Source organism: Poeciliopsis prolifica, unplaced genomic scaffold (genome assembly GCF_027474105.1).
Source record: "Poeciliopsis prolifica strain line A6 unplaced genomic scaffold, Auburn_PproV2 SCAFFOLD252, whole genome shotgun sequence".
NCBI classification, from domain to species: Eukaryota; Metazoa; Chordata; class Actinopteri; order Cyprinodontiformes; family Poeciliidae; genus Poeciliopsis; species Poeciliopsis prolifica.
Window position 1 is genome coordinate 49,646 of NW_026562627.1, and position 22,709 is coordinate 72,354.

The 22,709-nt window shown below is 41.0% G+C and overlaps 1 protein-coding gene and 4 non-coding genes across 5 annotated transcripts in view; 4 read left to right on the forward strand and 1 right to left on the reverse strand.

Moving 5' to 3' along the window:
- LOC129357387 (matrilin-2-like) overlaps positions 1–22,709 on the reverse strand; it is a gene marked incomplete at its 3' end in the record, with an annotated part of 73,324 nt that overhangs the window by 49,430 nt on the left and 1,185 nt on the right. The window contains exons 2-11 of the mRNA XM_055026679.1: positions 20,411–20,561; positions 19,689–20,261; positions 19,486–19,608; positions 19,284–19,406; positions 17,671–17,793; positions 17,391–17,513; positions 16,819–16,941; positions 15,781–15,903; positions 4,920–5,042; positions 3,878–4,000 (exon numbers count right to left, since the gene is read on the reverse strand). Coding sequence (XP_054882654.1) covers positions 3,878–4,000; positions 4,920–5,042; positions 15,781–15,903; positions 16,819–16,941; positions 17,391–17,513; positions 17,671–17,793; positions 19,284–19,406; positions 19,486–19,608; positions 19,689–20,261; positions 20,411–20,543 — 1,690 coding nt within the window. The remainder of the gene's footprint in view (positions 1–3,877; positions 4,001–4,919; positions 5,043–15,780; positions 15,904–16,818; positions 16,942–17,390; positions 17,514–17,670; positions 17,794–19,283; positions 19,407–19,485; positions 19,609–19,688; positions 20,262–20,410; positions 20,562–22,709) is intronic.
- Positions 631–704, forward strand: trnam-cau (transfer RNA methionine (anticodon CAU)). The gene has a single exon. It is a non-coding gene; the product is annotated as a tRNA-Met (tRNA).
- On the forward strand, positions 807–880 carry trnat-agu (transfer RNA threonine (anticodon AGU)). The gene has a single exon. It is a non-coding gene; the product is annotated as a tRNA-Thr (tRNA).
- trnam-cau (transfer RNA methionine (anticodon CAU)) lies at positions 12,523–12,596 on the forward strand. Its single transcript has one exon. It is a non-coding gene; the product is annotated as a tRNA-Met (tRNA).
- Positions 12,700–12,773, forward strand: trnat-agu (transfer RNA threonine (anticodon AGU)). The gene has a single exon. It is a non-coding gene; the product is annotated as a tRNA-Thr (tRNA).

The following is a 22,709-nucleotide window of genomic DNA, read 5'->3' on the forward strand; positions in this document are numbered from 1 at the left end:
AGTCTGGACTCCAACACAACTAATTCAGATGACTGCATTTCCTTCTTTGCATTCCTGAAATTGTTGCAGTAGCTGGTTAATCACCTGTTCATTTAACCCAGGTGTGCAGCAGCAGGGAAACGCCTAAAATATGCAGGACGGTGGGCCCTGGGGTCCAGGGTGGGGGACTACTGCTTTAATATATTGAATATTTTCTCAGATATCTCATCTATTAATAAACCAGCTATATCTCCTCGCTAAATCCACGAATCTGCTCCACATTTTTCGTGCGCCGTCAAGGAGCGCCGCCGAACGCATCGATGCGTACCGCCTGGTGGACGGGCGCGGAAACTGCGCAACAACTTCTGTGTTGGAACGTGGGCAGCATTGATGGAAACTGTGCAACAGCTTCCGTGGTGCGGGTGGAGGTGCTGAAAACTGCGTGAGAGCTTCTGTGGTGGCTGGCATCGGGCAACGGTTGGTAGTACCCGCGGTGGCCAATAGGCCGGAGCGGCGCTTGGCTGCGCGGGCCGCACGACGCCGCTTGCGGCTTTAATTGGTATTGTTTTTTTGATTAAATTATTTCATGTTTGAATTCATTTTCAGAGTATGTCTTTGCATCAAGAAAAGACAATAATTCAGCAACTGCTAGGTGCTGCGGCTTAGTTGGTCAAAGTGCCTGTCTCATAAACAGGAGGTCCTGGGTTCAAATCCCAGCAGTACCTGTGGATGGTTTTCAACTCATGCACTTTGATTTTTCCAACTACTTGATGCAGTTTTCATATTATGTCCTGGCATTAGTGAAAGTGTTATCATTACAACTACAAGGTGCTGTGGCTTAGTTGGTCAAAGTACCTGTCTAGTACACAGGAGATCCTGGGTTCAAATCCCAGTAGTACCTACAAATGATCAGCTTTGTAGTTGGTGTTGTTTTTTGATTAAATTATCTCATATTTGAATTCATTTTCAAATTGTCTTTACATATAGAAAAGACAATAATTCAGCAACTACAAGGTGCTGTGGCTTAGTTGGTCAAAGTGCCTGTCTAGTTAACAGCATATCCAGGGTTCAAATCCCAGCAGTACCGCCAAATGATTAGATTTATAATTGACATAGTTTTTCTTATTTTCTTTCATATTTGAATTCATTTTCAATATATGTCAAGGCGTCGAGAAAAGGTAATGACACAGCAAATGCAAGGTGCTGTGGCTTAGTTGATCAACATACCTGTCTAGTAAGCAGGAGATCCTGTGTTGAAATTGCAGCAGCACCTTTGAATAAAATGGCTTTTTGACTGAGGTAATTTAGTTTTTGTGCTACCTTCTCTTTACAATATGTCCTGGCATTTAGAGAAAATGTTGGATCAACAACTGCAAGGTACTGTGGCCTATTTTGTCAAAGAGCCTGTCTATTAAACTGGAGAACTTGGGTTCAAATTTAGATGCGCCTTAGAGTAATTGTTTTTAGAATTGATGCATTTTTGTTGTGTAAATTGGCTTATATTTGAATTCAGTTTCAAAAAATGCCCTGACATTAAGTGAACACATTATTTCAGCAGTTCCAAGGTGTTTGGCTTAGTTCGTCAAAGTGCCTTTCGAGTAAATAGGCACCGTTTAACAGACATTGTCTGTTTAGTAAACAAGCACTGCTGGGTTCAAGTCCCAGCATTGCTTTTGTAAAAATTACATTCATAATTGATGCACTTTTTTTGTATTTCTTGATATTTGAATTCAGATTCAAAATCTGTGCCCATATTTAGAGAAACTGTCACATCCATAAATCAAGGTGCTGTGGCTTAGTTGATCAACATACCTTCTAGTAAGCAGGAGATCCTGTGTTGAAATTGCAGCAGCACCTTTGAATAAAATGGCTTTTTGACTGAGGTAATTTAGTTTTTGTGCTACCTTCTCTTTACAATATGTCCTGGCATTTAGAGAAAATGTTGGATCAACAACTGCAAGGTACTGTGGCCTATTTTGTCAAAGAGCCTGTCTATTAAACTGGAGAACTTGGGTTCAAATTTAGATGCGCCTTAGAGTAATTGTTTTTAGAATTGATGCATTTTTGTTGTGTAAATTGGCTTATATTTGAATTCAGTTTCAAAAAATGCCCTGACATTAAGTGAACACATTATTTCAGCAGTTCCAAGGTGTTTGGCTTAGTTCGTCAAAGTGCCTTTCGAGTAAATAGGCACCGTTTAACAGACATTGTCTGTTTAGTAAACAAGCACTGCTGGGTTCAAGTCCCAGCATTGCTTTTGTAAAAATTACATTCATAATTGATGCACTTTTTTTGTATTTCTTGATATTTGAATTCAGATTCAAAATCTGTGCCCATATTTAGAGAAACTGTCACATCCATAAATCAAGGTGCTGTGGGATAGTTTGTGAAAACGCTTCTATTAAAGAGGAGATCTTGGGTTCAAATCCCAGCAGTGCATTTGGAAAATGTGGCTTTTAAATCTATTTACATTTTTGTTCAAATTGTTTGATATCTGAATTCAGGTTCACAATATGTCCTGACATTTAGAGAAAGCATTATATCGGCTGTTCCAAGGTGCTGTGGCTTAGCTGGTGAAAGCGCCTGTCTCATTAACAGGAGATCCTGGGTTCAAATACCCTCTGTGCATTTGAATTAATGCTTCTTTAATGGTTTTGTACGGACTTTTTCCCCCCCCCACTTTTACTATATTCTTTGACATTTAGAAGAATAGTAATATCAGCAATTTTGTTTCAAAAATGAATTCATTCCTGTGGTTTTTAGGTCTTCTCTCATCACTTGCATGTAGACAATAATTAAGGAATCAATCAATTGAATTTATTGTTACGCGCTCTGACATGTCTTCCCATCTTATCTTGATGTGTATCCTTCTATGCATTTACACACACATGAATTTTCTGTATTCATGAACTTCTGCTCACAGCCGTGATTCCCGCAAAGGCACTGCTCTCTTTCTGGAGGAGACGTATGCAGACATATATGTTTTACCATCAAAAATAGGAAAACATTCAATCATTTTAAAAAGAATCAAAATGTTTGAATATAAGACTGAAAGTGGACTGTAATAGCAAAGATTCTGTGACATGAAGGCCTATTAAATGCAACAATGCAACGCTGGGTGCTGATTTTTCAAGTAGCTGGAAATTATAACTGTTTAAAAAATATATATAAACACCCTGGAAACTTTTTCTCATTTTTTCTTTCAAAAATCTTCACAAACTCGCATATAGATGTAAAGTGCTCTTAAGAAAACAAAGACCAGGGAAGGAAAGAGGAAACAGGAGAAACTACCAAAGTATTAAAACGTGACATTCAGTAATTAGTTCTTTTTTGTTGATGGTTTTTCCCTTCTCTCTCTCACTTCTTCCCAAAATGTATTTTTTTCTGTTTGTTTTATTTTATTTTTGTTGTTCATTGTTCTCTTGTCTAATTGGTTATTTGATATTTTGTTGATTAGTTCCTCTGTTTATTAGAGTGTGATGTTTGTCTTAAATGCACTAATTGGTGAATTAAAAAAAAAAAGACAAAGGAAAAGCACAGACATTTAAAACATAATGATTAAAAAGATCTCATTTAGAGTTTGCTGCCACAAGCTTTGTGGGGAAAGTGTGAAAAACCTAATAAATGTATTGATTCAGAGTTAATGAATATAAATGCAGACATTTTTCTCATTTTTATTTTTCAAAAGATTTCAAAAACAAGATTTTCTCCCCTTCACTCCACAATTCCTCTTTGTTTCTAGATCTTGAAATTTCAATCAAACTCACGTTTGCAGTCATGAGGCGACAAAATGGTTGGAGACTTTAGTAAGGCGCTACCGAAACGTCACGCCCTTCTCAAATCCCTTCTAAAAAAAATTCACATTTTCTTCAACCGCAATATGCTGCAATCTACTTACTTTTGCAAGTTTTTCCATCCGGTCCGAGTGTGAAGCCTTTCCTGCATCGACACACACACGACTCTCCGGCGCTCACAAACTCCTGTTCACAGCCATGGCTGCCGTCAGCACAGGGATCCACTTCTGTGTGTGAGAAACACAGAGAGAGAGAGTGCGTGGGTGTGTGTGGGGGTGTGTGTGTGTGTGGTGTGTGTGTGTGTGTGTGTGTGTGTGTGTGTGTGTGTGTGTGTGGTGTGGGGTTGTCAGCAGTTCTGAAAAGTTTCTTCTCTTCATCAGCAATATCCCTTCTCAAGATTTGTTGGCTAATGGGCAAAGAGCAACAGCAAACATTTTTGAATGACGACGTCCTAGAGTTTTCTTGGCAATTTATTTTTGGATAAATGAAGAAGTATAACATGGAAAAAGCCAAATATCAGAACCATGTGAGTTCTGCGAACCTGTTTTTATGAGAAATGAAAAAAACTTTGGAAAAAAAAGCCATCACGCAAACAGGCGTCATCTCAGCTACCTGAAGTTTTGGTGGTAATCATCTGTTTGTTCTGAATGTATTGTGAGGTGAATGTTTTGATAAAACTTTTACATGATGCATAGGGAGCATCACTTTGCCTTAATATGTTGATTTTGAAAAATATATATATTCATATTTATCCCTCTCAACCCTTTCATAATGTGAAGAGTTTATTATTCAGAATCAGCTTTTCAAAATTTGAACCTGATCAAAAAAATTACACATTTTAACAGGTTAACTGTAAATTAATTGATTCGATTGCATGAATCAAGTGGTTTGGAGAATGAATGTTCAGATTTCTGATTTTGCTTTATTAAATGATTTTCATCTCTTTCTATGAAGAAAGTAAACTCATGATTAATGCACAGAATTTGGATTTCCAAAAACCTCACTTTAGTGTTAATAAAGTGACAACAGGACTTTCCGCCAATCCCGTAACTCTATCACCAAAATACCATTAAATGAGTTTTATTATGTTGTATTTAGAAACCCAAAATGCAAGTTGTGGACAATTAGACATAAAATTGTATTTACTTTTACAAGTTTTCCCATCCGGTCCGAGTGTGAAGCCTTTCCTGCATCGACACACACACGAGTCTCCGGCGCTCACAAACTCCTGTTCGCAGCCATGGCTGCCGTCAGCGCAGGGATCCACCTCTGTGTGAGAGACAAAGTGTGTGTCAGTTTTGGAGAGTTTCAACGCTGCAGCCCATTCTCAACATCCGTCAGGTTATCATGTGTTTGATACTTTTTGAGTTCTGTTGTGTTTTTTTGTTTTGGGGCGAAAAGAAAAGAATCTGTAAACGTTGGAGACAGCCGAGTCATTTGGTCTACTTGTGCAGGTGTTTTTCTGCCTTTCACAGTATGAAAACAACTTCAAGTAGTTGGAAAAACTAAAGTATATCAGTTAAAAGACCAACTCATTCAAAGGTGCTGCTTGGATTTGAACCCTGGACCTTCTGTTTTCTAGACAGGCACTTTGACCAACTGAGCCACAGCACCTCATTGTTACTGACTTATAACCTTTTCTTATTGTCAGGACATATTCTGAAATTGAATTCCGATATGAAATAATTATAACTAAAAAACGATACCAAGTTCAAAGCTGATGATTTGTAGGTACTGCTGGCATTGAACCCAGGATCTCCTGTTTACTAGACAGGCACTTTGTCCAACTAAGCCACAGTACCTTGAATATGTAGTTATAAACCTTTGACTAAATGCCAGGACATATTATGAAAAGAACTTCAAATAGTTAGAAAAACTAACGTACATCGGTCGAAAGACCAACTCATTCATAGGTGTTGGTGGGATTTGAACCCCAAGATCTCCTGTTTATTAGACAGGCACATTGGCCAACTAAGCCACAGCACCTTGTACCTGTAATTATAACACTTTCACTAATTGCCAGGACATAGTATGAAAACAACTTCAAATAGTTGGAAAAACTAAAGTGCATCAGTCCAAAGACCACCTCATTCTTAAGTTCTGCTAGGATTTGAACCCTGGACAATCTGTTACTAGACAGGCACTTTAACCAACTAAGCCACAGCACCTCGTTTTTACTGATGTAGCACCTTTTCTAATTGTCAGGACTTATTCACATTTTTTTACTCTCTATAATTTTCTTTATATTTAAAAATACAAAAAAAAACTGACATTAACCTAAGAATTTCAGAGGATTTTTTTCAATCAGGTTTGAATATTAATCTCAGAAATGTTCAAGATTTTGTTGATGTCTGACATGAATCTAGAAATTTCTGAGGTCTTTGGCTGAAATTCACTCCTTACTTCTCCTTTTTTTTCGACAACAGCTGTAACACACCATCATATGTTCAGGTGATGAACAACACCGTAGACAGAATATCTAATTATCTGCTTACTGATGCCAGACAGTCTGAATAACAACAGAAGATGGAAGAGGAGAAAAGCATCTACAGATGACGTCTGAAAGCATCTGAATTAAGGAAAATCTAAGAGATTTTCTTTTCCACATCCAGCCTCCTGTTTTTTCCTTCACTACCTCGTGGCGTGAACCAGAAAAACAGGAAAGATTTGTGAGAAACAGCAAGACAGTGGAGGAAAAGATAGAAGATTTAGCTGCTGCTGAACTGGAGGACACCTGGTGAAGGATGTTTCTCCGTCACACTGAAAGCTTCTGTCAGTTTAGTCACAGCCAGGAACAACACATAAAACACACACTTGCTCTCTCTTGCGAGTTCATGTGTGTGTGTGTGTGTGTGTGAAGGGAGAAAGACCCGGCTCTGAATACGCTGCTGCAGCTGTGGAGCGGCGGACAGCTGACGCCAGTCTGTGGGACTCCTTGTCTCTCCTGCAGAACAAGCCCTGCCTCCCCTCCTCTCTTCTGTGATTCCACGAACCAGACCTGCACGTTTCCACAGCTGTGTTGGAAACACATACTGCCTGCCTCCCAATCCAACCAAATGTTGGGAAAACTTTCTCCAGGATCACAAAAACTGAAAGTAAATGTTTATTTGGATGTTTTAGTCTTTACATGTTAACACCTGATAGACTTGGTCCGACCAAAATTGCTACATTTGTTTTATTTTCAGCTGTTAGTTTGTTTTCACACCACACTGACTCAAACCAACATATTCCCCTCCTCGCCTGCGGGAGCGCTACACCAACGACACATGAACGCAACTTCCTGCTTCACAAAACATTTCCAAAAAATGAGTAGCGTCAGGTTTTAGCGGTTGTAGAATATTTGTTTTATCAAGTCATTTCTCCTGCTAGCACCAGATTATCATGTTTGTTTTGGTTGTATTTACCCAGGATCCACTGCGTTGTCGTTCACTTCCTGCTTTTGTTTTGGAGCCGTTCACTTCAGCCAAACAGTGACAAGGTTTGTATTCAAACCAGAATTTGCTTTCTCCAAAGTCTCGTTCCGTTTTTCTACAAACTAGATTTTTATGAAAGTGGAATAAACAGGGCAGGTGTGAATGCAAGCTTAGTTTTAGCAAATTTCACTTTAAAATAATGCAAAATAAGGAGGAACAAAACATCCTTGATGTTTTGGAAGATTTAAAAATTGAAAATCAGTTAAAATATGAACTTTCTCCATCTTTATCAAACACCTGCAGCCTTTGGGAGTGAATCTGAAATGACTAGCAGGAAACTCAGAACTCCAGTCATCAACAACCACTTTGTTAAATAATATGTTGCTAAATTATGAAGTGGAGCCACTAAGAATTCGCTCTTTTATTATAAATGAATGTATTTGGCTCTGTGAGTGTCACAGACACAAATGCAAATCCAGCCTGGTGAGTTAAACTGGAGCTGCTGCGTCAACATGCAGCCTGATAAAACAAATTATTAAAAAACAACCAGACTAAGAATAACAAAAAACAGTCAGGACGACTTGTTAGTTTCTGTTGGGGAATATTTAAACACCCTTTTTTCGACAGTTATTGTTTTATAACCTAGTTGCATTTATTCAATTACATTTACTTGACATTTTTGAAAAACAATATTTTTGCTATGTTGTACTTTTTAATTCTACTTTAGTAATTTGATCAGGAAGTATCTCTACTCTTACTTGAATTATAACAACTAAGTGATTTGGAAGAACTGAACCTATCACTGTGTCCAGTGATAGGTTCAGTCACTGGCTACATATTTAAGTATTTTTAATTTCTCCACCGACTCTTTGCATGCGACGTCACTGTCTTTGAAACTTGACCCACTCCGTCATGACGGAGGTCAAAACAACCTATCCGCGCCTCTAAAATCTGTGAAAAAAACGCACATGGTGTCACTTTAATCAAGTTGATTTTGCAGTGAAAATGGCCACAGGGTGCTGCACAAACAGACAAGGATACAAACCAAACTTAACTTTTAATGAGGAAAGATTAACAGCTGCAGCAGCTTTAATCACAATCACCGCCATCCCTGCAGATTTGCAGCGAACACTATTTACAAGATAAGAAGATGTTGTATTATCTTGCCGTCTTATTGTTGTGTTCAAGTATTCAACTCCAAAAGAAACTTATCTTGATTGTCTTTCAGCTGTCTTTGTCCTCGCAGAAAAATCACTGCTAACACTGTGATATTCAGCTCACCGTTGAATGTTGAGTCAAAACCAGAAACTGCTGCTGCGCAAGTGACGCAACGGGCTGTTGCTAGGTAACCAAAGAATGAGTGAGTTGCTGGGTAACAATACCTGAATACCAGCAGGTTTATGTCAGGCAAAGAACGGCACAGACCTTCATCTCTGCAGAAACCCTCAGCCTCAGATGCAACAAATTCACTGTCTTATCCAGTGAGACGACACTGGCCAGAAAGACAGTCAGAAATGGTGGCTTCCAAGGCATCAGCTGGGTTTCCCCTTTTTCTGTTTTCAGGCATCATTTGACCATTGGTCCTGCCACCCTGCCGTGCCAGTCCATTGTCCTCAAGAGCCGCTGTCTCCCAAGTGCGGATTTCAGCCTTGGTGATGTATTACCAGCTGAACTGTCTCCAGTGGCCATCAGCTTCAGCTGTAAAGTTTGTTTCTTCAAACTTCAGCAGTTTTCTAGTTGTCCTTCTGAGATAGTGACATCAACTTGTGACATCACGCAATTTGATGTCACAAAGAGTGATGCACCCTATGTGGAGATATAATGCATCACTTCTGAATCTACGGTCATAGCTATTGCAGCAGTTGGAGAGAAAGCACAAGTATTGTACTAATCGCACTAACTAGCAAATAGTAAATTTTCTGATCGATTTTCAGATTTGTCCAGAGAGAACGAATTAAAAATGAGTGAGAGCAATAAGATAAGTAAGCCTTCTGATTTCAAAGGCAAGGAAATGCAAGAGACCATAGCGATTCAGACGCAGCAGCTCAATGATTTTGTAGAAAAAGTAAGCGTGATGTCCATCGAGCGAATGTCTCTGCTGAAAGCAAATGAGGAGCTGAACATCCAAGTTCAAAATATGAAAAAAGCTGCGCTTGAAGTAGACGCTCTGGTTCGGGAGAAAGACGACGAATTAAAGAAACAGTTGGACGCAAACAAAACTTTGAAGAAAAATATCACTGCTCTGGAGAAGAAAAAGATCACCTTGGAAAACGAAAACATCGCCTTGGAGGAGAAAAATACTCGTTTGGAGAAGGAGAAGGCCGCTGTGGAGGAGAGAAACACAGCCTTAGAGATAGAAAAGACCGCCTTGGAGAGAAGAAAGAACGCGTTAGAGGTTGAAAAGAACGCCTTGGAGAAGAGGACCTACACGCAGCAGAAAGAAAATTTTGCACTGCGACAGAAAAACAGGATCTTGGAGAACCAAAACACCGCCTTAAAGGAAAAAAAACACTATGCTGGAGAACCAAAAGACCGCGTTAAAGGAGAAAAACACTACGCTGGAAACACAAAACACTGACTTGGAGAAAAAGAACACTGCTCTGGAGAAGAAAAAGACCACTCTGGAGAAAAAAAATAATGCACTGGGTCAGAAAAACGCAGTCTTACAAATTGATAAGGCTGCCTTGGAGAAGGAAAAGACTGACTTGGAGGACAAAAACACAGCCCTGGAAACACAAAACACAACCTTGACAAAGACGACGACCGTTTTGGAGAAGAAAAAGACTGCTCTGAATGAGGAAAACAATGCCCTCAAGCAGGAAAACAACTCCCTCAAGCAGGAAAAGACTGCCCTGAATGAGGAAAACAACGCCCTCAAGCAGGAAAAGACTGCCCTGAATGAGGAAAACACCACTCTGAAGGTGAGAAGCGCAGCTCTGCAGCAGAAAAGTGCAGTCTTGGAGAGGAAAACCACTGCTTTGGAGCAAATTAACACCTTCCTCAAGCAGGAAAACACCGCCCGGGAGCAGAAAATCACTGCTTTGGAGGAGGGAAAAAGCTCGCTGGAGATGGAAAACACCACCCTGAAGCAGAGAAGCACAACTGAGAAGCAGAAAAGAACCATCTTGGAGAGAAAAACCACTGCCTTGGAACAAATAAGAGCATCCTCAAGCAGGAAATCACCAGCCGGGGACAGAAAATCACTGCTTTGGAGGAGGGAAAAAGCTCGCTGGAGATGGAAAACACCAGCTTGAGGCAGAAAATCGCTGCTTAATGAAAATAAGCACCGACCTGAAGCTGAAAAACGAGACCCTGGAGAAGACAACCACTGCCTTAAAGGATAAAAACACCGCCTGAAACTGAAAAGTATCGGAAGTGTCTTGGAAGGGGAAAAGCTGACCAAAAAGATGAGAGTCAGAGTGGAACAGCAGAACCAGCAGCCGCCTAAAGAGGAAACCCCAGAGAAAGCCAGTCGGATTCAGACCAGCCATCAGTAATCGCACGTGTGGTCGGAGGTATCCTCAATACACCAGAAAATGTCCGAAAATGGTACTCTGAGATACTGGATCGAATTGTGATTTAAAAAGTGTCAACTGAAAACTTCAGACTTGATTATTTGGGGCAGAAAAGCTTTACAACAAACCACTGCGGTGTCAAGGGAGCTTGACACTTAGGGCTGATGGCGTGAGATGTTGAAGGGAGAGCTTGCGACCCGCGGACTTGCGGTGCCATGGGAACTTGAGGCCTTGAGTTCCCAGACCATCAGACTCTAATCCCATTTGTCGCCAGGTCATCAGACACTCTCCGGCTGACCTCCAGGTCTTTGTTCTGAGTCTTTTTGCACGAATATTGCATGTGTGGGTTCTCTCCGGGTACTCCGGCTTCCTCCCAAAGTCCAAAAGCATGATTGTTAGGTTAATTGATTTCTCTAATCCCATTTGTCGCCAGGTCATCGGACACTCTCCGGCTGACCTCCGGGGCTTCGTATGGAGCCCCGTTGGTCTCCGGCTGACCTCCAGGTCTTTGTGCCGAGTCTTTTTGCACGAATATTGCATGTTCTCCCCATGCTTGTGTGGGTTCTCTCCGGGTACTCCGGCTTCCTCCCAAAGTCCAAAAGCATGATTGTTAGGTTAATTGATTTCTCTAAACCCATCCTTAGGTGTGAATCTGTGCATACACGGTTGTTTTTCACCTGTCTGTCTCTGTGTTGCTGGCGACCTGTCCAGGGTGAACTCCGCCTCTCGCTGGAGCAAGATACCTCCCAGATCTTCCATTTTTGGTCTGAAGGTTTTCTAAATAAATTTGTTAGCATACGTAGCGGGAGCTGAACTCCAGTATTACACCAAGCCCTATATATTAATGCAAAATATTAACAACATTGTCCTAGTACTGAAAAGTCATGTCCCGAGCCTTCACATGAATAGTACGTCATTTTGAACAAAAATGTGCAGCAGTGCTGAGGCATCGTCTGGTTTAGCCAAGTAGGATTGACGACCTCTCCAAGATGGCCACCGTGTTTCCTGCCTCCAAGCAGTCAATGCGGAGCCTATTCTTCTATTATGCCTGTGGGTTGAGCGGTTGAAGCTGCTTCTCAGCCTACATTTCCCAGAATGCAGTGTGGTTCTGGATCAGAGTTCGGTAAATATTCTTTAATACAGTGGACCAACCCTGGTCCTCAGGAACCACTGTCCTGCATGTTTTTGATGAGTCTGGACTCCAACACAACTAATTCAGATGACTGCATTTCCTTCTTTGCATTCCTGAAATTGTTGCAGTAGCTGGTTAATCACCTGTTCATTTAACCCAGGTGTGCAGCAGCAGGGAAACGCCTAAAATATGCAGGACGGTGGGCCCTGGGGTCCAGGGTGGGGACTACTGCTTTAATATATTGAATATTTTCTCAGATATCTCATCTATTAATAAACCAGCTATATCTCCTCGCTAAATCCACAAATCTGCTCCACATTTTTCGTGCGTCGTCAAGGAGCGCCGCCGAACGCATCGATGCGTACCGCCTGGTGGACGGGCGCGGAAACTGCGCAACAACTTCTGTGTTGGAACGTGGGCAGCATTGATGGAAACTGTGCAACAGCTTCCGTGGTGCGGGTGGAGGTGCTGAAAACTGCGTGAGAGCTTCTGTGGTGGCTGGCATCGGGCAACGGTTGGTAGTACCCCGCGGTGGCCAATAGGCCGGAGCGGCGCTTGGCTGCGCGGGCCGCACGACGCCGCTTGCGGCTTTAATTGGTATTGTTTTTTTGATTAAATTATTTCATGTTTGAATTCATTTTCAGAGTATGTCTTTGCATCAAGAAAAGACAATAATTCAGCAACTGCTAGGTGCTGCGGCTTAGTTGGTCAAAGTGCCTGTCTCATAAACAGGAGGTCCTGGGTTCAAATCCCAGCAGTACCTGTGGATGGTTTTCAACTCATGCACTTTGATTTTTCCAACTACTTGATGCAGTTTTCATATTATGTCCTGGCATTTAGTGAAAGTGTTATCATTACAACTACAAGGTGCTGTGGCTTAGTTGGTCAAAGTACCTGTCTAGTACACAGGAGATCCTGGGTTCAAATCCCAGTAGTACCTACAAATGATCAGCTTTGTAGTTGGTGTTGTTTTTTGATTAAATTATCTCATATTTGAATTCATTTTCAAATTGTCTTTACATATAGAAAAGACAATAATTCAGCAACTACAAGGTGCTGTGGCTTAGTTGGTCAAAGTGCCTGTCTAGTTAACAGCATATCCAGGGTTCAAATCCCAGCAGTACTGCCAAATGATTAGATTTATAATTGACATAGTTTTTTTCTTATTTTCTTTCATATTTGAATTCATTTTCAATATATGTCAAGGCGTCGAGAAAAGGTAATGACACAGCAAATGCAAGGTGCTGTGGCTTAGTTGATCAACATACCTGTCTAGTAAGCAGGAGATCCTGTGTTGAAATTGCAGCAGCACCTTTGAATAAAATGGCTTTTTGACTGAGGTAATTTAGTTTTTTGTGCTACCTTCTCTTTACAATATGTCCTGGCATTTAGAGAAAATGTTGGATCAACAACTGCAAGGTACTGTGGCCTATTTTGTCAAAGAGCCTGTCTATTAAACTGGAGAACTTGGGTTCAAATTTAGATGCGCCTTAGAGTAATTGTTTTTAGAATTGATGCATTTTTGTTGTGTAAATTGGCTTATATTTGAATTCAGTTTCAAAAAATGCCCTGACATTAAGTGAACACATTATTTCAGCAGTTCCAAGGTGTTTTGGCTTAGTTCGTCAAAGTGCCTTTCGAGTAAATAGGCACCGTTTAACAGACATTGTCTGTTTAGTAAACAAGCACTGCTGGGTTCAAGTCCCAGCATTGCTTTTGTAAAAATTACATTCATAATTGATGCACTTTTTTGTATTTCTTGATATTTGAATTCAGATTCAAAATCTGTGCCCATATTTAGAGAAACTGTCACATCCATAAATCAAGGTGCTGTGGCTTAGTTGATCAACATACCTGTCTAGTAAGCAGGAGATCCTGTGTTGAAATTGCAGCAGCACCTTTGAATAAAATGGCTTTTTGACTGAGGTAATTTAGTTTTTTGTGCTACCTTCTCTTTACAATATGTCCTGGCATTTAGAGAAAATGTTGGATCAACAACTGCAAGGTACTGTGGCCTATTTTGTCAAAGAGCCTGTCTATTAAACTGGAGAACTTGGGTTCAAATTTAGATGCGCCTTAGAGTAATTGTTTTTAGAATTGATGCATTTTTGTTGTGTAAATTGGCTTATATTTGAATTCAGTTTCAAAAAATGCCCTGACATTAAGTGAACACATTATTTCAGCAGTTCCAAGGTGTTTGGCTTAGTTCGTCAAAGTGCCTTTCGAGTAAATAGGCACCGTTTAACAGACATTGTCTGTTTAGTAAACAAGCACTGCTGGGTTCAAGTCCCAGCATTGCTTTTGTAAAAATTACATTCATAATTGATGCACTTTTTTTGTATTTCTTGATATTTGAATTCAGATTCAAAATCTGTGCCCATATTTAGAGAAACTGTCACATCCATAAATCAAGGTGCTGTGGGATAGTTTGTGAAAACGCTTGTCTATTAAAGAGGAGATCGTGGGTTCAAATCCCAGCAGTGCATTTGGAAAATGTGGCTTTTAAATCTATTTACATTTTTGTTCAAATTGTTTGATATCTGAATTCAGGTTCACAATATGTCCTGACATTTAGAGAAAGCATTATATCGGCTGTTCCAAGGTGCTGTGGCTTAGCTGGTGAAAGCGCCTGTCTCATTAACAGGAGATCCTGGGTTCAAATACCCTCTGTGCATTTGAATTAATATGCTTCTTTAATGGTTTTGTACGCACTTTTTCCCCCCCCACTTTTACTATATTCTTTGACATTTAGAAAAATAGTAATATCAGCAATTTTGTTTCAAAAATGAATTCATTCCTGTGGTTTTTTAGGTCTTCTCTCATCACTTGCATGTAGACAATAATTAAGGAATCAATCAATTGAATTTATTGTTACGCGCTCTGACATGTCTTCCCATCTTATCTTGATGTGTATCCTTCTATGCATTTACACACACATGAATTTTCTGTATTCATGAACTTCTGCTCACAGCCGTGATTCCCGCAAAGGCACTGCTCTCTTTCTGGAGGAGACGTATGCAGACATATATGTTTTACCATCAAAAATAGGAAAACATTCAATCATTTTAAAAAGAATCAAAATGTTTGAATATAAGACTGAAAGTGGACTGTAATAGCAAAGATTCTGTGACATGAAGGCCTATTAAATGCAACAATGCAACGCTGGGTGCTGATTTTTCAAGTAGCTGGAAATTATAACTGTTTTAAAAAATATATATAAACACCCTGGAAACTTTTTCTCATTTTTTCTTTCAAAAATCTTCACAAACTCGCATATAGATGTAAAGTGCTCTTAAGAAAACAAAGACCAGGGAAGGAAAGAGGAAACAGGAGAAACTACCAAAAGTATTATAAAACGTGACATTCAGTAATTAGTTCTTTTTTGTTGATGGTTTTTCCCTTCTCTCTCTCACTTCTTCCCAAAATGTATTTTTTTCTGTTTGTTTTATTTTATTTTTGTTGTTCATTGTTCTCTTGTCTAATTGGTTATTTGATATTTTGTTGATTAGTTCCTCTGTTTATTAGAGTGTGATGTTTGTCTTAAATGCACTAATTGGTGAATTTAAAAAAAAAGACAAAGGAAAAAGCACAGACATTTAAAACATAATGATTAAAAAGATCTCATTTAGAGTTTGCTGCCACAAGCTTTGTGGGGAAAGTGTGAAAAACCTAATAAATGTATTGATTCAGAGTTAATGAATATAAATGCAGACATTTTTCTCATTTTTATTTTTCAAAAGATTTCAAAAACAAGATTTTCCCCTTCACTCCATAATTCCTCTTTGTTTCTAGATCTTGAAATTTCAATCAAACTCACGTTTGCAGTCATGAGGCGACAAATGGTTGGAGACTTTAGTAAGGCGCTACCGAAACGTCACGCCCTTCTCAAATCCCTTCTAAAAAAAATTCACATTTTCTTCAACCGCAATATGCTGCAATCTACTTACTTTTGCAAGTTTTTCCATCCGGTCCGAGTGTGAAGCCTTTCCTGCATCGACACACACACGACTCTCCGGCGCTCACAAACTCCTGTTCACAGCCATGGCTGCCGTCAGCACAGGGATCCACTTCTGTGTGTGAGAAACACAGAGAGAGAGAGTGCGTGGTGTGTGTGGGTGTGTGTGTGTGTGTGTGTGTGTGTGTGTGTGTGTGTGTGTGTGTGTGTGTGTGTGTGTGTGGGTTGGTCAGCAGTTCTGAAAAGTTTCTTCTCTTCATCAGCAATATCCCTTCTCAAGATTTGTTGGCTAATGGGCAAAGAGCAACAGCAAACATTTTTGAATGACGACGTCCTAGAGTTTTCTTGTGCAATTTATTTTTGGATAAATGAAGAAGTATAACATGGAAAAAGCCAAATATCAGAACCATGTGAGTTCTGCGAACCTGTTTTTGAGAAATGAAAAAAACTTTGGAAAAAAAAGCCATCACGCAAACAGGCGTCATCTCAGCTACCTGAAGTTTTGGTGGTAATCATCTGTTTGTTCTGAATGTATTGTGAGGTGAATGTTTTGATAAAACTTTTACATGATGCATAGGGAGCATCACTTTGCCTTAATATGTTGATTTTGAAAAATATATATATATTCATATTTATCCCTCTCAACCCTTTCATAATGTGAAGAGTTTATTATTCAGAATCAGCTTTTCAAAATTTGAACCTGATCAAAAAAATTACACATTTTAACAGGTTAACTGTAAATTAATTGATTCGATTGCATGAATCAAGTGGTTTGGAGAATGAATGTTCAGATTTCTGATTTTGCTTTATTAAATGATTTTCATCTCTTTCTATGAAGAAAGTAAACTCATGATTAATGCACAGAATTTGGATTTCCAAAAACCTCACTTTAGTGTTAATAAAGTGACAACAGGACTTTCCGCCAATCCCGTAACTCTATCACCAAAATACCATTAAATGAGTTTTATTATGTTGTATTTAGAAACCCAAAATGCAAGTTGTGGACAATTAGACATAAAATTGTATTTACTTTTACAAGTTTTCCCATCCGGTCCGAGTGTGAAGCCTTTCCTGCATCGACACACACACGAGTCTCCGGCGCTCACAAACTCCTGTTCGCAGCCATGGCTGCCGTCAGCGCAGGGATCCACCTCTGTGTGTGAGAGACAAAGTGTGTGTCAGTTTTGGAGAGTTTCAACGCTGCAGCCCATTCTCAACATCCGTCAGGTTATCATGTGTTTGATACTTTTTGAGTTCTGTTGTGTTTTTTTGTTTTGGGGCGAAAAGAAAAGAATCTGTAAACGTTGGAGACAGCCGAGTCATTTGGTCTACTTGTGCAGGTGTTTTTCTGCCTTTCACAGAAGAAGTTATTTATTAGTGCATCCTAATAAATTCTCCCTCCAAATATCTTCACATGTAGCAAATAGGAAAAGTTTGATAATCCTAACTGATCTAAAACTGGAACAAAATATAATTTAATGCTAAACACTAAGAAATAAAACAAATCTATTATAACGTAGGTGAATTTCTGACTTTATTTTATACATATCACTACACTTGTTTTGCGAACATTTTTACCAAACAGAGTAGCGAGAGCCTTACTTTGGCAGGTTTTCCCGTCTGACCTGAGTGTGTAGCCGCTTGTGCATTTACACACGCAGGAGGTTTCTGTGTTCATAAACTCCTGTTCACACCCGTGGCTTCCAGCACCGCAGTGATCAATCTCTGAGAAGAAAGACGACAACAATGACAAAAAAAATCGCTTTAAACATTAAATTCTCCCCAATACACCGCTATTTATTGAAAGCAGGAGTTCACGAATGGCTTCAGAGTCGATTTGGTCTCTTGATCTCGTTCCAGAAATGAGGGAAAATTCTCGTACGGCTGCAAGTCTTTCCGTCTGCGTTCAGGACGAAGCCTTTCTTACAGCTGCACACGTAGGATCCCGGTAAGGTGACACAGTTGTGCTCACAGCCGTGGTTTCCCAGGTCACAGTAATCTATTCCTGAGGAGGGAGAGAGGAGACATTATTAATGTCATAACCACACCGCCAGCTGCACTTACAACAGGACTAACACAAAATCTACGAATGAAACAGATTTAAAAAAATAAATAAAATGGCGTAACGTTCAGTCTTCCCTTCGGGGACACTGCAGTGAATTCGAGATCAGTCAGGTAGATGTGTTTGGATTCAGTCTGGATGTAAGTCTACGTTTCTGATGATTGCAATAACACACATCCTTCAGGAAATCCCCCTCTGCTTTTTCTTTCTTTTTGTGTGTGTGTGTGTGTGTGTGTGTGTGTGTGTGTGTGTGTGTGTGTGCGCGCGTGCGTGCGTGCGTGCATGTATGTGTGTTAGCCTTCAACAAAGAGAGCAGAGGGAAGCTTTCCCAGCAGTGGGTGGACAAGACATCAGCAGTAGCAGAGCTGCTGGCTGTGGTTTTAGCCGGCAGGCCACAAAGATCATTTATTTCCAAAAGATGCTTTCATAGTAACCACTCAGCATAACTGTTTTTGCCTCGTCCGCCACATGCGTTGCACGGCCTTATTTATTCAGATCATTTGTGGTCATAATTAAAACTTTGTCATATTTTGCGCTCGTTGCCTTGAAGGCGAAAACAGTAAGATTTCCATCACACTACGACCCTTGAAAAGTGTTGGTGTGCCTTGAACTTGTTACAATGCGAACACAAACGTCAACACGCTTAATGAGAAATGATTGTGATGAGTCAACACAAAGATGATCATAATTGCGAAGTAGAAGGAAAATGATTCATGGTTTCCAATGGGGATTTTTTCCCGACAAGAAAAAATCTACAAGTTATGCAAAGTTTTCAGTTCAACTTTTCTGTTGAATTGTTATTTTATGTCAAAGACATCTGGAGTTCTGCCTTGATTTTTTTCATGCATGTTTGAGAAATTCTTAAATCTCTCATGGCAACCCTTTGGCTGTGCATAACGCCGGGGTGGACCCAGCCCCGTCTTCAAGGCCAAGCTCCTCCTCAGAGCTGCATCTTACAAGCTTCCAACTTATTGCCCCACTCAGTTCCTTCAGACTAGCCAGCAGAAATGAGCAAACACCTGGTGGAACTGCTCATCTGCTGAGCAGAATATATGAGCTACTTCTCAGTGCAACAATGGTAAAAACGTCGCAAGACAGTTAATAGACCAGACATGTCTATTAACTCTCTCTGATGTTAATAGACATCGGATAGATGTCTATTAACATCAGACCTCCACCTCCAGGATGAATTCCTGGAGGTGGAGTTTCAGAAAGAGCAGGAGTTTTTAAAGAGGCAGAGGCCAAACTATAAGGCTTTAAATTACGATGTTAAATTTCTTTCAAACCATAATTTTATAACAAGTGAAGGTAACATAGGTTACCGACTCTGCTAGAAAATGATTGTACATGGCTAGAAAACATACAGTACTGTCCCTTTGAAGTAAAATAATAAGCAGGAATAAGCAGGATTGTGTCAAAGTGAGACTTCTTACTGTTGCATGTCTTCAGGTCAATGGTGAGCTCATATCCTGGACGACAGTGACACTCGTAGCCATCAGCCAGGTTGACACAGATGTGATCACAGCCGTGGTCCACCGCAGCGCACGTATCCTCAGCTGCAGAGACAACATGGCGGCAGGTCGCTAACCGCTTCAGAACCGCCGCACTGGAAGTGTTTACCAGTCAGAAACTCACCTTTACACGTCTTCCCATCCGGGTTGAGAGAGAAGCCTTTTCTGCACCTGCACCTGTAGGAGGCGGGACTGCTCACACAGATGTGCTGGCACTGATGCTCCACCACTTTGCACATGTCTGATCCTATTGAACACATACATGTAAACGCTACAGCGCTCTGCAATGAATAACAGCAACTAAAACCAAGGTCAGGGATTGCTCACCTCCACACAGTTTGGACTTGAACACTGAGATCAGGGTTTCTATCTGACTAAAATTGGCCACCAGGTGGACGTGCTCAGAGTGAGGCTCGCTTCCTATGGCCTTCAGCGTGTTCATCTCCACCCGCCCCACTCCAATAGCAAAAATCTGGATGCCGGCCTCCCTCGCTTCAGCCGCGATCTCCTCCACCGTGTCCTGAGGTCTCCCGTCCGTCACGATCATGGCGATCCGTGGGATTTGCAGGCTCTTCGGTCGGGCCCCCTGCTCCTCGGTGAGCTCTACCTCCATAGTGTGCTGGATGGCCAAGCCGGTCATGGTGCCGGTGGCCAGATGCTGCATGTTTCTCACAGCCTCTTCCACCTGGGCTTTGGCGGTGTAGGTGTTGAGAGAGAACTCAGGCTGGACCACGCTGCCGTACTGCAGCAACCCCACTCGGGTGGCATTGGGGCCAACGTCGAGGAATTGCAGCAGGTTGATGATGAAGGTCTTGACCTTCTCGTAGTCTTCGGGTCGGATGCTCCTGGAGCTGTCGATGACAAAGACGAAATCCAGTGGCGTGGCTTTACATGGATTCTCTGCAAACCAGGAAGAGGGCTGAGGTCAGATTTTGGTCCAAAGATGACCAGAGGAGAGACACACACTGCAAAACTACAAAATCTTATGAAGTTTGCTTTTATTTATTTATTTGCAGTGCCAGTTGTCTCGTTGACACCGAGTCTCTCACCCGGTATGATGTTCTGGATGGTTGTGTCGTTTCGTCGTTTGATCGTGACCAGTTTAGCACGGCGTCTCTCTGGACGCTCTGCGCCGCAGCACAGCAGGCAGAAGAAGGCCGAGGCCAGGGCCAGCGACCTCATGACGACAAGAGGAGGCAGCTGCAGAAGAGAGGCAACATAACAGGGATTCATAAAATGAGAGCTCGTCGGAATGGAAATGACAAAGACAGAAACTCAAGATGCAACAAGCAAGGAACTCTGCTGTCAAATAGGGAGTCTTGATGCTTGCTGACCGGTTGCAACCACAAATGTCGACGCATCTTACTTGGGGCGTTTCTGATTCCAACACAAAGTAGAAAAAGACAAATCATATTGAATCTGTTCTATAGTTATTGCATGAAGAAATGTTGAAGGTGGCTTTCAAACTTTTTTACCCTGGAGACCAAAACGAACTAATTTAAACTACTCAAAATTCACTAAATCAAAAGTCCAAGATGTTTATGATGGTTTCGTTTATTCGTTTGATTAACCTGCTCAACAATAAACATTTTGCATTGAAACCTGCACATCATTAAATATCGAAAACCTTGAAAAAGGGCTTCAAGCTGTTGCCTCATCAAAGGATCAGTGTTATGTAAAATCAACTTTTTTGAGCTTTAATTTAAATGTTAAATCTGTCCAGGTTTCCACAGTATTTGGGGTTTCACCGTGAATTCTTGCTGAAGATAGCTCCAGATAGGCAACGTCCACATACATAGACTCTGGTCCGACAAGGGAAGGCGGTGCTGTGTGTAGGCTCCGTCTCCATCCGTGGTTTCCTTCATTGCAGTTGGTTCAGATAGCCAGGTTCTTCCAACCCTTTCCATCAATTTCTACTGAGTCATCGTTTATCAAATGTACACAGAGTTCCAGTGAAGAAGTAGCTCCTGCCATTTTAGAAATATAGCATATTGCTCTGGTCCATAAATCTTGAATCGCTGAATATTCCCAGACGGCATGAACAAAGAGCCCAAAGTCTCCTGAGGGTCGGGGCAGGGGGTAGAATGGACAGAACCCATCTGGTGCAGCGGCCATTTTGTTTCTAACAACTGGCGTCCAAAAAAAAAAATCCATGACAGAATTTCACATGAATATAAAGATTTTTAGAATTCTTTCAAGTTTTTTGCTTGCTCCCCCAGTTCTTATTCTGAAGTAGAAAAACAGTGATTGATTGTCAATATTGTGTTTTCACATCAATTCCTGCAGGCTAACGATCGCTGATTCCCCAATGCGATCCCAAAGTTTTTCTACCCTCATCATCCTGATTTTAATCATAAAATGGTTTTCCTCCAGACTTTAATGTAACTTTTAATGAAAATTTGTTTCACGTATTTATTGTCACTGTGTTGTGACAGTACGTCATGAAACATGGCTCCCAGTCAAAAATGAAAGTCAGACAGAAAGTCTGTGAAGGACATCGAGCTCCTCTGCCTTCTCCCAGTGCTAACTAGAATCAACCAATCAGAGAAGGGTATTAGTGCTGGTGGAGACCACCTCTCTGTGTGGCGCTGCTCATCCCCCATTGCACAGCCTGTCATGGACACTAAGGCCAGTTAGCATAGCCACCGATGACAGCGGATCAATGGCTTTCCTGTAACTTTAAATGTTTCTCCTCCATTAGCATATTTAGCTGCGAGAAAGTGAGATTGATTGACGGCGCAAAGTCCCTCCTCTTGGCTCTGATTGGCTGTTTTTGGTCGGGATCTGTGCATTTCTTCAGACAACAGTAGCAGCTCAGGACGAAGGTGAAGGAGATTGATCTCTTCACAGATTATCTGCCTCATAAAGTACTGTCATGACATGCTGGCAGTTTTAACAAATGCGTTTGGCTCCTCTGAGCGCAGACCTCTGATGACTTCACCTGGAAGAAAAATACCAGCAGGATCTGGAAATGGGCTTGACAGAGTTTGCACATTCTGAGAAACCTCAAATAAGGATCACTTCCTACCGTAATCCGACAGAGCTGCAGCTGAGCGTCTGCTGACACTTCAGGGCCGCAGTCATCCATCAGCATCGTGTGTTCAGAGCCGCTAGATTTTTATCCACACAGGTGGTTTAAGTTGATTTAAGAGAGCTTGAGAGATGGCACAGACTGTTTCCCAATCCGGCTCCCAGGAGAGCCATTCTCTCTCTACCATAGTCATATTCAGACTGTACAGCTTGCCACCGACGTGAAAAGCATCAACAATCACTACAACCACAAACAGCCACACTGAAGGACAGAATTGTGGTAAATCTGAACCGTTCAGATGAAGCAGGAAAAGCTGA